The sequence below is a fragment of the Mytilus galloprovincialis genome, chromosome 3 (genome assembly GCF_965363235.1).
Source record: "Mytilus galloprovincialis chromosome 3, xbMytGall1.hap1.1, whole genome shotgun sequence".
Lineage (NCBI taxonomy): Eukaryota > Metazoa > Mollusca > Bivalvia > Mytilida > Mytilidae > Mytilus > Mytilus galloprovincialis.
In genome coordinates, this window is record NC_134840.1 from 17,910,904 (window position 1) to 17,925,546 (window position 14,643).

Here is a 14,643-nt window from a genome sequence, read left to right on the forward strand (position 1 = left end):
AATTGGGGTAAAAAATTTATCTTGGCTGTAAAATTAGAAAGATCATATCATAAGGAACATGTGTACTAAGTTTCAAGTTGATTGGACTTCAGCTTCATCAAAAACTACCTTGACCAAAAACTTTAACCTGAAACTCACTTTAATTTTCTATGTTCAGTGGACCGTGAAATTGGGGTCAAAAGTTTAATTTGGTTGTAAAATTAGAAAGATCATATCATAAGGAACATGTGTACTAAGTTTCAAGTTGATTGGACTTCAGCTTCATCAAAAACTACCTTGACAAAAAACTTTAACCTGAAGCGGGACAGACGGACGAACAAACAGACGAACGAACGAACAGAGACAGACAGACGGACCAACGGACGCACAGACCAGAAAACATAATGCACCCCTACTATCGTAGGTGGGGCATAAAAACCGCTTCATTGTTTTTATCTTTTGAAATGAAGGGGTCTGTCACAAAGGATAGAAATATCCAAGAAACCGAAATTTTGAGTAAACGTATGTATGTCGAGAAGTAGCAAATGCAGGTATATTCCTTATTAGATCTTATTACCTATTTGAATCAAGGATTTGTATAGTACTATACAAATCCTTGTTTCAATTAACTAGATGAAAATAGCTAATATAAAATTTTCGCCAAAAATTCACCAAGGGATCGAAAATGTATCGTATACCTCGACTTATAAGGCATTTATTTTACTTTGTGCGTCTAAACTCATGGCACTAGAAGCTTTTCTCAACTTCACAACCTGTCCGTTTCACGGTAGATCTTAATATGACAGCTATTCGTCTGTAAAAGTAAAATCACAAAAATACTGAACTGCGAGGAAAATTAAAAACGGAAAGTCCCTAATCAAATGACAAAATCAAATGATAAAACACATCAAACAAATGGACAACAACTGAACGGCTGTCCCAACTTTTACTGAGCATCTTATGGTGAAGGTAAGTCTAGTTTAGATGGTTATATAATTATGACGTCCTGAAATTAAGTTTTGAAAGTTGATCAATAAAACAAACTTTGTAGATTAATTTGTTAATAATTTATTAAGTTTACAACAGATGATCATAAATAAATTCTGTACAATTGAATGACTGATTTCGATTCCAGAATAAAAACAACAGTATTACTTACAACATTAAAAGATCTTAAAGTATAAAACATATGGACAAGAACGAACGCGTTCGAAAAAAACTTCGCCAACTCGATATTTAGATTTAAAAAAAATCAAGGTTTTTTTTCATACATATTTAGTAATAATGAAATTTTCAATAATTGCGCTCAAAGCTTTGATTATTTGGTTTATCTAATCGACACAAAGTTTAAATGTTTAATTGTTGCTTTTGAATTATATGTCACAACATTTGCACTATTTATCGATAACTTATGCTTAAGGAAATATAGGCTGCATGCTCTTCAGAATAGCTCAATATATATTATAAAGCTTTCTCTTGTAAATTTTATAATCACTAACTTAAAAAGAACAAAGATCATCTAACATTTTTCTAAAGTATAAGGTGTTAGCTATCCTTATGATCACTAATTAAAATAAGCTGGAATCTATTATTTCACAGCTGAACAGATACTTTATATACGATGGCACAAAATGTTTGTAACTTTATAATGAAATTCCGAATCCAGCGTACTAATTCCCCAAATATTCCCAAAACTATGAGAATATTAAGTATACTGTTATTTTACGATTAGTAGAGTTTCAGCAGATTAAAGAGTCAAACAAATGTCGCACAGTCATACTAGATGCAACATTTATCAAATATGGTATGGAATGTTCAAAATTCACTAAACAGTCATAAATACTTCAATGAGATCACATACATTTACAGCTCATTCACACCAACACTCATACGAAAGACTTCATTCAACCAAATCAGACCACGTGGTTATATTTTCAGGTTTGATGCTGCTGGTTGTTGAAACTGTTGCTGTTGTTGTGGCTGTTGAAACTGTTGTTGTTGATTTGGATTAAACTGCTGCTGTTGTTGTTGTTGTTGATTTGGTTTGTATTGTAGTTGTTGTTGCTGCTGCGGCTGTTGTTGGTTATATTGTTGAGGATTTTGTTGAAATTGTTGTACATTGCCACCTATCTGTTGTTGTTGGTGATGTTGTTGTTGTTGCCATTGCATGTATTGTTGGTATTGTTGCTGTTGCATGGCAGCTTGTTGTTGCATATTCACTTCGTTATGATGTGCCATTTCTTGTTGTTGTTTGATATAATCACGTTTTCTTGCTGACATGTATTCTGGGTATGAAATGTAGCCATCATGGTTGAAATCGTCATCTTTCAGAACGTTGTCAATAACATCTGAAATAACAGTGGCAAAATGTAAAATTCAAGATTTGCACTAGTGACTCATACTTTTAAATACGTTTACCCCTGATTCTACAAATTGCCTTTTTATTTGCCTGTACATTTAATGGGATCTGATTAAAATTTATAGTTCTCACTATTTGACTAATAATCGAAATTATTTTTTTCAAGTATAGCTTTTATCAAATAGTTAAACAAAGCAAAGGACGTAATGGGCTGTGAATTTTAGATTAGCAATGAAAAAAGCAATGCAAACGTTGTCGAATAGACTTGGAAACATGGCCCATGATTAGTTCAATAAAGGAATTCTATGTCAACATGACTTTTATCAATGATACAATTACTCCTTGAAGTAAAACATTACCTGCAAAATACTGAAGTGAACCAGCTTTCCTTTCCGCTTGCAATTTCTCTATTTCTGCTTCTGTTTTTCCCTGTTTCTCTTGCGGCTGTATCTCAAACATATGCTGAATATGGCTTAGAGCCGCCATGATCTCAAGACCGTCTAATTTGGTATCATTGTTTGTGTCATGTAATCTAAAATAAATAACAGAAAATTATTAAAACAAAGGTTGAAATAATTTTAAACAAAAATATGTTGTCAGCCGTACACAGCGTTCTAAGCGATTTAAATATTGTTCGGGGGTTGATTTAGCAAGGTTTATTTGATTTTTTTTTTAGGTTTTTGGTTTATGCTTATTTTTCTTGTTCCGATTAAGTTCTGTACATGTTTTGTGTGTTTTTTCAAAGATGTATATAGACTTTCAGTTTGATTGTTGTTTAATTCCTGTTTTGAATGTAATGGAACTACGGCTCCGGTTCACCCTCGTGTTCATCTTGCTTGTTTTGACTGCTGAGAGACTTAAACTATATATATAGAATTTGATAACCGTATAACATTTGGGTGCTCACTGTTACTGGAATACGTCCACATATACAGTTTACTAGTTTTAATCGTGGTGGCACATTTGTTTCTGGCAAAGTTTATATATATATGTATACTCCACATCCCTCTTTGTACAAATCAACAACATTTTATGGCTGCTTTGCATTAAAACCCGTCCTTAACATTGATTAAACTTTAACGACTTGTCCATTGGTTTTTTCTTACATAAGGGGGTTAGGATGTAACTAGTTTATTGGTATGGTTAAGTTTTGGGATGAGGCTCAGCACACAGTTTTTCTGTTGTTCATAATAGTCAATAAGAAATATCCGAGCTCCAAATAAACGGTTTTGAATAAATCTTTAAGCTGTGTATAACTTCTTAACATAACTGTCTCCTTGTAAAATATATTGATTGCTTTTATAGCGTAAAGTCCCGTGTCAAATGATTTATGCAAGTAGTGAATTACCTGAAATAATGGAATTCCAATTCTTGCGGTGTCATTTTCTTTGTGACATCAATTTCATCCTTTAAATGTTCCTTTATATGACTGAAAGAAAAAAATGTTATATTTCATATTCAAGGAAAAAGTTGAATAAAAATTTTATATATGTCAATTTTCCAATTTTGTTTTCAATCCTTTTTCGCGAGTAGATAATTTCTGATGAATGGAATTATCATTGAACTGACATTATGATTTAAAGAGGCTATACCATGTCGAATGTATTTGCAACGAAATTAAAGGCGAATTTCAAATCTCTTCCATCTTTACATTTGAGATAATGTATTTGAAAAGAGATGATTTAACAACACATTCAGACAGGTTAGGTTACTTACGCTTCATCCTGTGTTAACGATGTGTCATGGAACCCCATGGTATTCGCTGGTGGTGGTGTAGCCCCTGGGGCAGGGGGAGCATGTCCATGATTACCATGTCCTAAAACATAGCACACACCAAGGAGCACTAGTAATATGATGCTGGAAGTCATTTCCCTAGATTACAAAAAAATAAAAATGGCTGTAAATGCAGATATAATTTACATTTTGCTTACATATAATAGGCTTCTGTCACATTTCATTCTTTCATTTAAAAAAAAATTTAAACTAGACTTTGGTACTTGTTGACTGCATAACTTACGCCCCCCCTCCCCCCCCCCCCCCTTTTTTCGTTTTCGGCTAAATTCCTTTCCTTTACTTTTTCAACGTATTTTGGCTACAAAGACTGCCTTGTTTTCATAAATTTGTTAATAAACATTTTTGGATGTTGAAACAGTAGCTTGTTGAAAAAAAAATACACGTCTTTATCGCCTTTCCACTGCCTACCTTATGGCGAAGTGAGAGGGTAGTTTTAGTTCAAACATTTCTGCTCCAAACTCTTTAGTTATATGTATTTAAATAATTGAACATTTGTTTTAATAGAAGAAACAAACAAAAATGACAGACTGAAATAAATTAAACGGCGAAAAAGGGGGATGACAACCAAGTCACCAAGTACCTCAGTGTTGTGCAGAGTAAAATATATGGACAATTTCTCTACCAGCCTTGGCAGCGACCAAGCATTAAAAAATGAGCAAGTGAGAGATTTAATTTTAATAAGATTGCAAAATGACTATGGTTTTGTAAAAAAATAAGTTTGTTTCATAACTATAAACATATACCTGTTAAATAAAAACCACCTTCTTTATATGCATGCATGTTAATAATGAATTGTGATAGTTGTTATCATTTTGTAAGTCTAGTAAGTCCACGTGTCTTTTTCTGATTTGATGTTTTGTTGTTTAAACTGGACTAGGATTGCATAAATATATCTCATATGTACAACTTATATAATTTACACGAAAAATCAAATCGATGTTAAAATGGTGTCAAACAGATGAAAACATAATGATGAAAAGATGAAAACTTACGTTCAGTATGGTGCAGATTCAAATACTTCCTTAGATATACCGGTGAATGTCATGAGGCCATCTTTACAACGTCTTCTGCCCCCAGGACAGAACATTGACAACGTGTGATTGATGTTTTTTGTGGTTACAATTATGATCCAGGATTATAAATTATACTTGTTTGAAATATCCATTTTTATGCCTAAAGAATTACATAACCATTGTTAAAATCAATGGTAGATTCAAATAAGGGATGAGTAGACCCCATCCCCTTCCCGTTGTCGTAGCGAAAATGAAATTGTACGATAGAAAACAACCTTGAATTACTTTTTATTAACCCTTGTGTTTTGTGAACTCTGTACTCACACAGTCAAACGTATAGACAAAAGTAGTTTCATGAAGGATAGAGTACAAAAATATGAAAAACGTGATCTAACTAATAATAATCTTTAATTTCCAATTAAAAGGAGACGTTAACATTCGGTTTATTTATACGTAAATCTAAGTAAGACCGCAACCAACAAAATTAAAACAAATGATTAATTGGTTGTTGTTTGTTTAACGTTGAGTGTAAAAAAATCGTGCATATTCAGGTATAAGTGGGGAAACCGGGTTGAAGGAGAGAAATTTTGAAGAAAACAGGGTACATTAGCTTTTTAGAGGCATTTCTTTGAATCGAAAAAGACCATATATGGACCCACGAAGGAGCTGTGTCAAGGGTTCTTTGACATGCAAAGATAATGGCATTTTCGTAAGAGAATCGATCGGACGTAGATGCGTATTAATAAATCCAAGCAATCAAAAAGGACGCACCTCTTTTTCAGCATACTTTTACTGCTAGACGAGATGGAGTCTCAACGAACATATCAGGAATTAGTAATTCATTGGTTGTCGTTTGTTGCTGTGTATCATGTTTCTTTGTTTGCATGTTGTTTTGTCTATAAATTAGGCTGTTAGATTTCTCTTTGGATTGTTTTACATTTGCCATTTCGAGGCTTTTGTATAGCGTAACGTGCTGTATGTGTTTTCGTCATTGTAGAAGGCCGTACGGTGACCTATAGTTGTTAACTTTCACGTCATTTGGTCTCTAATCGAGACCTGTCTCTCATTTGCAGCAATGAAACCACATCTTCCTATTTTCACATTTCTATACTTCAATCAATCATTGACGTTCACATGTTTTTCCCTCTAAAATCTCGGGGTTAACATACTGTCTTCAAACATGCATACGGAAGTTGTAAATTCTCCAAGTTAAGAAGCCCTACCTATAAACACTTTAAATAACATACCAGACACAAGTTGGTTCCTTTTTCCTTTTTCCTTTTTCGATATTCAAATTTTGAAAAATATTACAAGTCCAAACTGAATTTTTTTTTCCTTCAAAATTTTTTTTCCTTCAAATTTTTTTTTCCTAAAAAATGTTTTTTTCCCTCAAAATTTTTTTTCCTCAAATTTTTTTTTTCCTCAAAATTTTTTTTCCCTCAAAATTTTGTTTCCTCAAAAAAAATTTGTCCTCAATTTTTTTTTCCTCAAAATTTTTTTTCCTCAAAAAGTTTTTCTTCTAATTTTTTTTTCATTTCCTTATTCGTTTTCTTTTTCCTTTTTCGATTATCATCCTTATTCGATTTCCATTTCCTTATTCGATTTTCATTTCCTTATTCGATTTTCTTTTCCTTATTCGGTTTCTTCTTCCTTTTTCAATATTCATTTCCTTTTTCGGTTTCTATTTCCTTATTCGGTTTCTATTTCCTTATTGGATTTTCATTTCCTTATTCGATTTTCATTTCCTTATTCGATTTTCATTTCCTTATTCGGTTTCTTTTTCCTTTTTCAATATTCATTTCCTTTTTCGGTTTCTATTTCCTTATTCGGTTTCTATTTCCTTATTGGATTTTCATTTCCTTATTCAATTTCCATTTCCTTATTTGGTTTCTTTTTCCTTATTCGGTTCCTTTTTCCTTATTCGGTTTCTTTTTCCTTTTTCAATATTCATTACCTTTTTCGGTTTCTATTTCCTTATTCGGTTTCTATTTCCTTTTTCGATTTTCATTTCCTTATTCGGTTTCCATTTCCTTTTTCGATATTCAAATTTTGAAAAATATTACAAGTCCAAACTGAATTTTTTTTTTGCTTCAAATTGTTTTTCCTCAAAAAAATTTTTTCCTCAAAATTTTTGTTCCTCAAATTTTATTTTTTTTCCTCAAAATTTTTTTTCCTCAAAATTTTTTTTTCTCAAAATTTTTTTTTCTCAATTTTTTTTTCCTCAAAATTTTTTTTCCTCAAATTTTTTTTTCCCTCAAAATATTTTTCCTCAAAAAGTTTTTCTTCTAATTTTTTTTTCATTTCCTTATTCGTTTTCTTTTTCCTTTTTTGATTATCATCCTTATTCGATTTCCATTTCCTTATTCGATTTTCATTTCCTTATTCGATTTTCTTTTCCTTATTTGGTTTCTTCTTCCTTTTTCAATATTCATTTCCTTTTTCGGTTTCTATTTCCTTATTCGGTTTCTATTTCCTTATTGGATTTTCATTTCCTTATTCGATTTTCATTTCCTTATTCAATTTGCATTTCCTTATTCGGTTTCTTTTTCCTTTTTCAATATTCATTTCCTTATTCGGTTTCTATTTCCTTATTCAGTTTCTATTTCCATATTGGATTTTCATTTCCTTATTCGATTTCCATTTCCTTATTCGATTTTCATTTCCTAATTCGGTTTCTATTTCCTTTAAATATTCATTTCCTTTTTCGGTTTCTAGTTCCTTATTCGGTTTCTATTTCCTTATTGGATTTTCATTTCCTTATTCAATTTCCATTTCCTTATTCTGTTTCTTTTTCCTTATTCAGTTCCTTTTTCCTTATTCGGTTTCTTTTTCCTTTTTCAATATTCATTACCTTTTTCGGTTTCTATTTCCTTATTCGGTTTCTATTTCCTTTTTCGATTTTCATTTCCTTATTCGGTTTCCATTTCCTTTTTCGATATTCAAATTTTGAAAAATATTACAAGTTCAAACTGAATTTTTTTTTTCCTTCAAAATTTTTTTTCCTCAAATTTTTTTTTTCCTCAAAATTTTTTTTTCCTCAAATTTTTTTTTCCTCAAAATTTTTTTTCATCAATTTTTTTTTCCTAAAAATTTTTTTTCCCTCAAAATATTTTTCCTCGAAAAGTTTTTCTTCAAAATTTTTTTTCGTTTCCTTATTCGTTTTCTTTTTCCATTTTCGATTATCATTCCTTATTCGGTTTCTTTTTCCTTATTCGATTTTCATTTCCTTATTCGGTTTCTATTTCCTTATTCAGTTTCCATTTCCTTTTTCGATATTCAAATTTTAAAAAAATATTACAATTCCAAACTGAATATTTTTTCTTTCAAAATTTTTTTTTTCTCAAATTTTTTTTCAGAAGACTTTTTTTCGTTTCTTTATTCGTTTTCTTTTTCCTTTTTCGATTTTCATTTCCTTATTCGGTTTCGATTTCCTTTTTCGATATTCAAATTTTGAAAAACTGAAGTGGCTGCTATTTTGATCGGCTGCTAATAGGCTTTAATTTGGTGTATAATATGAGCAGATGGGTTAAGGCAGTCCGTTCAATTATTCAAAATAAGCCATTTCTCAAAGTTCATGCGTATTTTGATATTTAAGTCCGTCGGTACTCTTCTACTAGAGGTTTCCCGATTTGCTACGTATCTGGTACGGTTGGTACGTAACTCAACGGTTGGTGCTGTTTTGGAGAAATCATTTAATGAATGAGGTCATTTCATTCATCATGATAACATCAAAAGAATTGAAATGCATATCAGCAAAAAAACTAGCTTCACGTTTTATTTGATAACGAATTCAACGTTTCTAGAACACTTTGTTTATGATTCCCTATGAAATTATTTAGTGGTACATAAGAGAATGAATCAAACAGACCTTAAACGAACTGAGTTGACATGACTTTAATATTCTAAATATAGATTTGCGTTTGTGATTGGTATTGGTATTATTCTTTTGTTTCTTATCTATATTCGTTAACGTGTCAAATTTGTGTTAATTTCATTGTATAATTATTTCTTGCATGATTTTGAAATTAGACATTAAATATTAAACAATAAATTTCAGTCGTTTCATCAAAAGATTTTGTTTAGATGATTGGAAACCTGAGATTTTGCTTTGACTCAGTGAGAAATTTTATTTTATCAACAACTTGAGACTTTTTTCTTGAAATGCATTCCAAATAAAAGTAACTGACAATTTATTGATAAATAAGACATATTTGCCTATTCTGTCGTCGATGAAAAACACCAATATAAAAAGGAAGATATGACATAATTGCCAACGAGACAACTCTCCACCACAGGCACTTGTGAGGCCCTCATGGGGGGTCCTAGTAATCACATAATCACCATTTTTTTGCTAATATAATCACATAATCATGAAATATTTGCTTATCTTTAGTAATCAAATAATCATAAACTAAAAATACAGTCCTAGGTAATCAAATAATCATGAAATATTTGGCTTAATAATCAAATAATCATTAAAAAAACGGCCAAGTAATCACATAATCAAAAACCCCATGAGGGCCCTCACTTGTCTGAGGCAAGTGCATGTGTTCTCAACATGAGACCAAATGACACAGAAATAAACAACTATAATAGACCAGTGTCACCACCGTACGGCCTTCAACATTAGCCCATCCCGCATAGTCCGCTTTAAAAGTCTCCGAAATGTCAAGTGCTAACAAATTTCAAACAAGAAAACTGACGGCCTAATTTATGTACAAAATATGAACGAAAAACAAATATGTAACACAGCAACAAACGAGAACCACTGAATTAATTTACAGTTTCCTGACTTGGGATAGGCACATATACATACATAATGTGGCAGCGTTAAACATGTAACTTTGACAGTGGTGTAACAGTACAACATAGAGCGAACTATAAAAATCAGTTGAAAAAGACTTAAGCCTGACTTAACTCAGATCATGAGATACAAATAGAAATACACCTTGCTAAAACACAGAGTGTACATGGCCTGGTACATATCTGAGAGTTTTTCCAGTTATTAACAGCTAGTTCAAAGCCAAAAACAAATAATAAACGAAATTATGCATCCTAGACTAAATAATTAATCATCATAGAATTAAAAAGACTAGAATAATTATTAATTAAATTGTACTGACATTGTATTCTTTAAATATCTTATAAACGATCTTTTAATTGAAGCTTTCCTTCCACCTTTATTGGTTAAATATCGCAAACGTGTGTATTACGATTTATTTTGAAAATGCTGAAAATATATTGATTGATTGATTGTTGGTTTCTCAACGTTCAGTGGCAAATATTTCATGAATATTCAGGACGAGAACAATTTAACAATAAATACAATAGGTAGGTCTCGTAATAATTGAGGCCATCCGGGATGATGATTAGGGAAATTTTGACTGCCACAGGAAGATGAGGGTATATTGGATAGGGACATGAATTTTGCCTTGCATCAGGTAACCTACGAACCCCTCAAAGAGTTGTTGTAAGGGTTCTTAACGTACAAAGAGCATGACTTTCTCTTAACACGAGGCATCGGACTTAATCTATCTTAAATATGTATTTGTTTCTAATAAAATGCATAGTTTCAGCTTTCGCGTATGCAGTACGCATATGTTGTACTATGTTTAAGTGGAAACTCACAATTGGTTAATTTAATAGACCTTCACAGTCCTTGTTTCACTGTTGTAATACAACATCTAGAAGTTTTCAACGACCTTCACTGGCTATTAAAACATCCAAATGTTGTATTAGAATTGTGAATTTATAAGACCTTCACAGTCCTTGTTACACATTTGTATTGAAAAAGGTTTTGTATTTATGTTTATCATAATATACATTTTCAATAAGGCCGATTTTATATGTTAAAATAGCTCTTATTCTATCATGGTTTTGAAAGTCTACTTCAACAAATTGCCAACTTATTCAATTTAAACTGTTGTATCTGTATAACAGGCGATTATTTGAAAAAAATATGAAAATATTTTATTTTTAGCTTGTTTATGTCTGTGCAATTTCAAGGGAAATAAATCTTAATCACAAACCGTTCGTTGCAACGGTTACTACTTGCAACGGTTGTTTGAAAGCATAATCGAGTACACACAATGTCGTTTGTTATGAACGTTGCGAAATATATTGATTATATACCTTTTGTTCCTCTCTTAATACGCTTTCGAATGAGGTATAAAGTTTATCTGTAAATACGGGCTGAAGTGTCACAGCAGTCCATTCAATTATTCAAAATATCCATTTCATTATTCAAAATTGGCTATTTCCTAATTTTCACGCGTGTTTTGGCATTTAGGTCCTCCGTAACCCCTCTAATGGTCATTGCCGCACATCTTGTTTATTATCAGTGTATTTCTCTATCAATAAGCTTTTTATTGGTGTATAATTTTTATCGTAATCATGAGCTGACGGGTTGCAGCAGTCCGTTCCATTATACAAAATAAGCTATTTCTCAATGTTCACGCGTATTTCGATATTAAGTCCGTCGGTACTCCTCTTATATGCGTTGCGGAACATATTGACTATATACCTTTTGCTCCTCTCTTAATAAGCTTACGAATGAGTTATAAGGTTTATCTATTATTCGGGGCTGAAGGGTAACAGCATTCCATTCAATTATTCAAAATATCCATTTCATTATTCAAAATTGGCTATTCCATAATTTTCACGCGTGTTTTGTCATTTAGGTCCTCCGTGACCCCTCTAATGGTCATTGCTGCACAATCAACTTGTTATATCTTTAATCAGAGGATGAAGAATAGCAAAGGTCCAGAGAAAATAAAAAAAGACAACGTAGAGTATTTTAATTTTGATATATATATATATGTTTTGGTATTCAGGTTGTTCATACATGGAATTTCTTTTAAAAATAGTTAAGAAAAAGCCATAAGTTTTTCTCTGTGATTTCTCTGTGTAAAAGATCTCAATGTATTTGTCAAGAGAACAGCAATAAAGACGCTGTTTCTTTACTGCAAATGTATTGTGTATATGTCTTGATTTTGATGTCGGGCAAACTTATGAAAGAAAACGGAAACACAAAAATCAGTATTTTTTTTTTAATTTGTTCAGGCGCATAACCCTAGAATGGTATAAATGACGCCACCAAAATTCAAATGTGATCTGTATTTTGTTGTAATACGGATTGTGTATAAGTTTCTTAACATTTTGTTGAGGCAAACTCAAGATAAAAGAACAAAAACAAATTTTTTGACGTACGGACATACACACAGACAAAGCTGGAAAAACTTAATGCCCCCTCCACTATAAGTCATATTTCATTGAATAACCCGATGTTTTCATCACTTAGTCACGATACTTTCTATCTATATCCTATTCTTTTTTTATTTATATAAAGTTCCGGAAAAAATTTCCCTAACCGATATTAATCAGAGTCTTTTAAATAACTAGAAGGAATTCCGATCTATATATAGAAAATTATTGACCTGGCTACTGAGGTTGTCATTTGTCGCTTCTGTAAAAGGAGTAAAAAACGGGGCATGTAATATCAAACTCGGGAATACGCTGGCATTTCATAATCTATCATGTATTGTTACGTAGGGACATTTGTTCTTACGAAACAGCTTATATAAATGCACATCTTATACAGGGGCAGATCCAGCCATTTTAAAAAGGGAGCGGGTTCCAACTATATGTCCCTATTCAAATGCATTGATCGGCCGAAAAAGGGAGGTTCCAGCCCCCGAAACCCCCTTCTGGATCCGCCACTGTTACAACATTTTGATGTCTCATATAGACTTTCCAGTTCGTTTTTCATTGTATACTAGAAAGATCTCATTTTTGTCTGAATTGGTGAACCCTTTTTAACGATAAAGAGTATTAAGGAAATGAAAATTGAATAAGGAAATAGAAACTGAATAAAGAAATAGAAACCCAATAAGGAAATGGAAATCTAAAATTATAACAATGAAATAAAAAACCAATAAGGAAATAGAAACCGAACAAGGAATGAAAATCGAATAAGGAAAAAGTTACCGAATAAGAAAATGAAAATTGAATTAGGAAATAGAAACCAAATAAGAAAATAGAAACCGAATAAGTAAAAAGTTACCGAATAAGGAAATGAAAATCGAATAAGGAAAAAGAAACCGAATAAGGAATGTTATTACATTGGTTGCAATGAATTACATTGATTTCCCAGTTAAATAAAAACCGATAATTTCACATGTGAAATAAACGTGGTTATTTCACTCTCTGACGTCATACAATATCGTAAAATATCAGCTGCGAGACATAATATGAAGCTTTTTGTCGAGTGAGCGTAGCGAACGAGATCAACTAGCCTTCATATAATGTCAAGCAGCTGATATTTTACAATATCAATATGCAGATAATCTGATAATCGATTTATCGGGCTATATTTGCGTGTTTCGGAAGTGTTTTCTTTGTTTCACCAGCACACAAAAGATGACTTGATAAGTTCGGGTCAAAGTTATTAACGTCGGTTCAAACATTATGACGTCGCTGATATGTCAGGGTCAAAGTTATTAAGGCCGGGTCAACGTATTTGACGTCACAAAGACATGATACGGAATAATATTATTAATTTGTATATTTTAACAAATTTGATTCGTTTAGGGATAGTCACATGTTAAACTATATTTTCGAAGGTAGAGAGAAAACGGCGGATAGCAAAAAGCATATTGTACGGCAAAAAGCATATTGCACGGTTATTTTTAGAAAATATAAAAACCGATAAACTTTGTGACGTCATGTATTGAATTTCAGGATATTGTTAAACGATCTTAACGTTTTGAAACAGATGATATCTGTGATCGATTATTTGACGGAAAAAATCTTCAAATACTTAAGATGACAAACAAACAAAAAAAAAGCAATTGAAATAACAACTAATATTTTGTATTGTTAAGGAGACAATATGATATCTATAAAATTCCAACAAAATCAAATGACGATTTTGATACAAATATGGTCGGAAATTAATAATATAACAAATATAGCCTTTGTATGAGGTCAATACAGGATATATCGACCCAAAGAAGTATATCGACCTCGGACTACGTTCTCAGTCAATATACTTCTTTCAGGTCAATATATCCTTTTATCATATGTTTAGTAGTAAATACAGTAGTTTTGCATGTTTGATAAATAGCCTGCTGTTTAATCCGTATCGCGCAACTTTGGTGCGCACCCTTTATCGCATACCCTTTATCACACCCTTACCCTTTATCGCATACCCTTTATCACACCCCTACCCTTTATCACACCCCTACTTTTTATTTTTTTTATTTTTTTACATAAAGTCAGTTTTGGATATTTTTTTTGCTTATGAAAAATTTTCCTCAAAATTTTGTTTAATGACGTCATTGTTTGGTATGTGACGTCACGAACGTCGTTTTCATATTGTATGTGACGTCACGAACGTCGTTTTCATATTGTATGTGACGTCACGAACGTCAAGTTTTCATATTTTTGGCACACTAAATGCAACTATAAAAAATACAAAAATAAACAAAGTATTTTTAA

At 31.8% G+C, this 14,643-nt stretch overlaps 1 protein-coding gene across 2 annotated transcripts; it reads right to left on the minus strand.

Annotated features, from left to right (window-relative positions):
* Positions 1 to 1,031: 1,031 nt before the first annotated feature.
* LOC143067305 (uncharacterized) lies at positions 1,032 to 5,274 on the minus strand. 2 transcript variants are annotated; one of them, XM_076240444.1, is made up of 5 exons: positions 5,125 to 5,274; positions 4,055 to 4,210; positions 3,687 to 3,767; positions 2,698 to 2,870; positions 1,032 to 2,327 (listed from the first exon to the last, which is right to left on the minus strand). In XM_076240444.1, exons 2-5 carry the CDS (start codon positions 4,204 to 4,206, stop codon positions 1,906 to 1,908), a joined length of 828 nt encoding a protein of 275 aa, XP_076096559.1. In that variant the 5' UTR covers positions 4,207 to 4,210; positions 5,125 to 5,274; the 3' UTR covers positions 1,032 to 1,905. The 2 variants fall into 2 exon arrangements, with proteins under 2 accessions (XP_076096559.1, XP_076096561.1); XM_076240446.1 differs by lacking the exon at positions 5,125 to 5,274 and adding an exon at positions 4,876 to 5,035.
* Between the last annotated feature and the right edge of the window lie 9,369 nt (positions 5,275 to 14,643).

Bases quoted from the DNA above. Each gene is read 5' to 3' on its own strand.
- LOC143067305 (XM_076240444.1), bottom strand. From the start codon at position 4,206: ATGACTTCCAGCATCATATTACTAGTGCTCCTTGGTGTGTGCTATGTT. The intron at 2,871-3,686 runs GTAATTCACTAC...TATTTATTTTAG, and splicing joins TTGGAATTCCATTATTTCAG to ATTACATGACACAAACAATG. The intron at 2,328-2,697 runs GTAATGTTTTAC...CTGTTATTTCAG, and splicing joins TTCACTTCAGTATTTTGCAG to ATGTTATTGACAACGTTCTG.